Genomic DNA, 2060 nt, shown 5'->3' on the forward strand with positions numbered 1-2060 from the left:
GAGGAGGAGGAGGAGGAGGAGGAGGAGGAGGAAAAGAGAATGAAAAATAGAGGAGTGTGAGCGGAAGAAGAAATACGACGAGGAAAAGAAGGAGACATAGGATGAGAGCGGGGAGAGGAGGTGGAGAATTTCTGAAATTTTTATCATTACCATTTACCCCCCGCCTTTCCCACAAACACAAAAGGAAACAATATTTACATTTTAATCTTAAAATGAAAATAAAAAATTGACATTAAAATTATTTTTTTTTACAGCTCGAAAACATTAATAGAAATTAAAAATCATTATCTGCAGCAGACATCGGCGATCATGGTTCTCCTTTCATTCCTTTGCTCGGATGCTCCAAATAAAGCTACGTTTCCCTGATCTTTCCCAACGTCTTAATACAAAACAGAAATAGCCACAGTAAAACTAAGACAAGATAAGATACGATAAGATAAGATAATATTCTATTATCCCAGCTAAAGTAGAGAGGACAAAGAATATGATAAGATGAGATAAGATAAGATGAGATAAGATAAGATGAGATAAGATAAGATGAGATAAGATAAGATAAGATAAGATAAGATAAGATAAGATAAGATAAGACAAAACTCTATTATCCCAGCTAAAGCAGAGAGGTCAAAGGCCGCAGCACTGACCCACCACCTCCGGACAGCCCATGGAGTAGGCCACTAGGCTGAAGGGCTCTCTGTGAGGAAGCTCCACGGGCATCTTCTGGTAGTCCGTCTTACGGCAGCAGAACCGGATCGTCAGCCAGTCGCCCTGAAACACAGGAATCGGATAATCGGTTCGCTCTCTCGTATTAAGAGATGATCAGTCACCATGGTTCATACCCAATGCCAATTGAGGGATCGGTTCTCTGATACAAACGGATAACCGGTTCTCTATCTCGTATTGAGAGGTGATCAGTCAACAAACAGGTCAGTTCGATGACTGGTTCATACTCTGTTTAAAATGTTCTTATATAAAGTAAAATTGTAAATAATCTGATTTATCAATGTCATGCTCATACTGTGCCGGAACAACATAGGGGGAACTGCTGCTTTTACTTTCCTCATCTTTACTATCGTTATTTTCCTCTACTTCTTTTGTATGTTTGTCACTCTCTTATGAACTGCTATTTCCTTAGTGCCTTGGTTGTCGAGGCAGACTTTGTGCTGTCGAGGCTAGAGATGTGAGCAGAGTAATTCTGATTCCCCCGTTTGGACTTCTCTGTTGATATCCAGCCCTTGGCGCTCATAAGACCATATTATGTAGTTGCGAGCGCCGTAAAACCTTACTAAAACTAAAGAGACCGGTTCATTGAAACACGACAAAATTGGATAATCAGTTCGCCCTCTAACGTGTCCAGATAGCTGTTCTCCTTATTGGACTTATTGAATAACTGAGGAGATTTTTGTTGGAACAGACAGACAGACAGACAGACAGACAGACAGACAGACAGACAGACAGACAGACAGACAGACAGACCTGAATGTCTATATCCCCGATGTCTCCAGTAGAGTTCAGCAAACCATCAGACTGCCACCCAAAACTGCCTTCTTCGAAACCTGGAAAAATAATGCAATTATACAGCGACTGAAAGTTACTTTACAAAGCTAGAATTTATCTTATATAAATTGTGCTTTCGCACAATTTTGCCAAGCCTGATTTTTTCAGGTCAGTTTTGAGTGACCATATCTCGGGCGTCTCTTGACATAGATGATTTATTAAGGTGTCAGATGATGCATAATTTATTCAGCTTTATATTGCTCCCTCATGAGTGGGTAATGCGAGGCTTCAACACGACGATTGGGTAATTACATAATTTTCAAGTTTCATTTGGACGCCACTGTATATCATATTGGTAAGCCTTTGAGTTAAGATTATTAGTAAGAGGCCAAAATATCTTTAGACACAATCCCGTTGGAAAAGTAAATGTTGACACAAATACATATACACACACACACACACACTCACACACATACACACAGGCATAAATAGACTCACACGCTAACAAACATACACGCATACATAGACACAAACACATGCACACACACACACACACACACACACAC

General features: G+C 40.0%; 1 protein-coding gene across 1 annotated transcript in view; it reads right to left on the minus strand.

The window, feature by feature from the left end:
- Positions 1–2060, minus strand: part of LOC101845570 — a gene marked incomplete in the record, with an annotated part of 19737 nt that overhangs the window by 4485 nt on the left and 13192 nt on the right. Inside the window, 2 exon segments of the mRNA XM_035971291.1 lie at positions 642–765; positions 1474–1553. Coding sequence (XP_035827184.1) covers positions 642–765; positions 1474–1553 — 204 coding nt within the window.

This window comes from Aplysia californica, unplaced genomic scaffold (genome assembly GCF_000002075.1).
Source record: "Aplysia californica isolate F4 #8 unplaced genomic scaffold, AplCal3.0 scaffold00412, whole genome shotgun sequence".
Lineage (NCBI taxonomy): Eukaryota > Metazoa > Mollusca > Gastropoda > Aplysiida > Aplysiidae > Aplysia > Aplysia californica.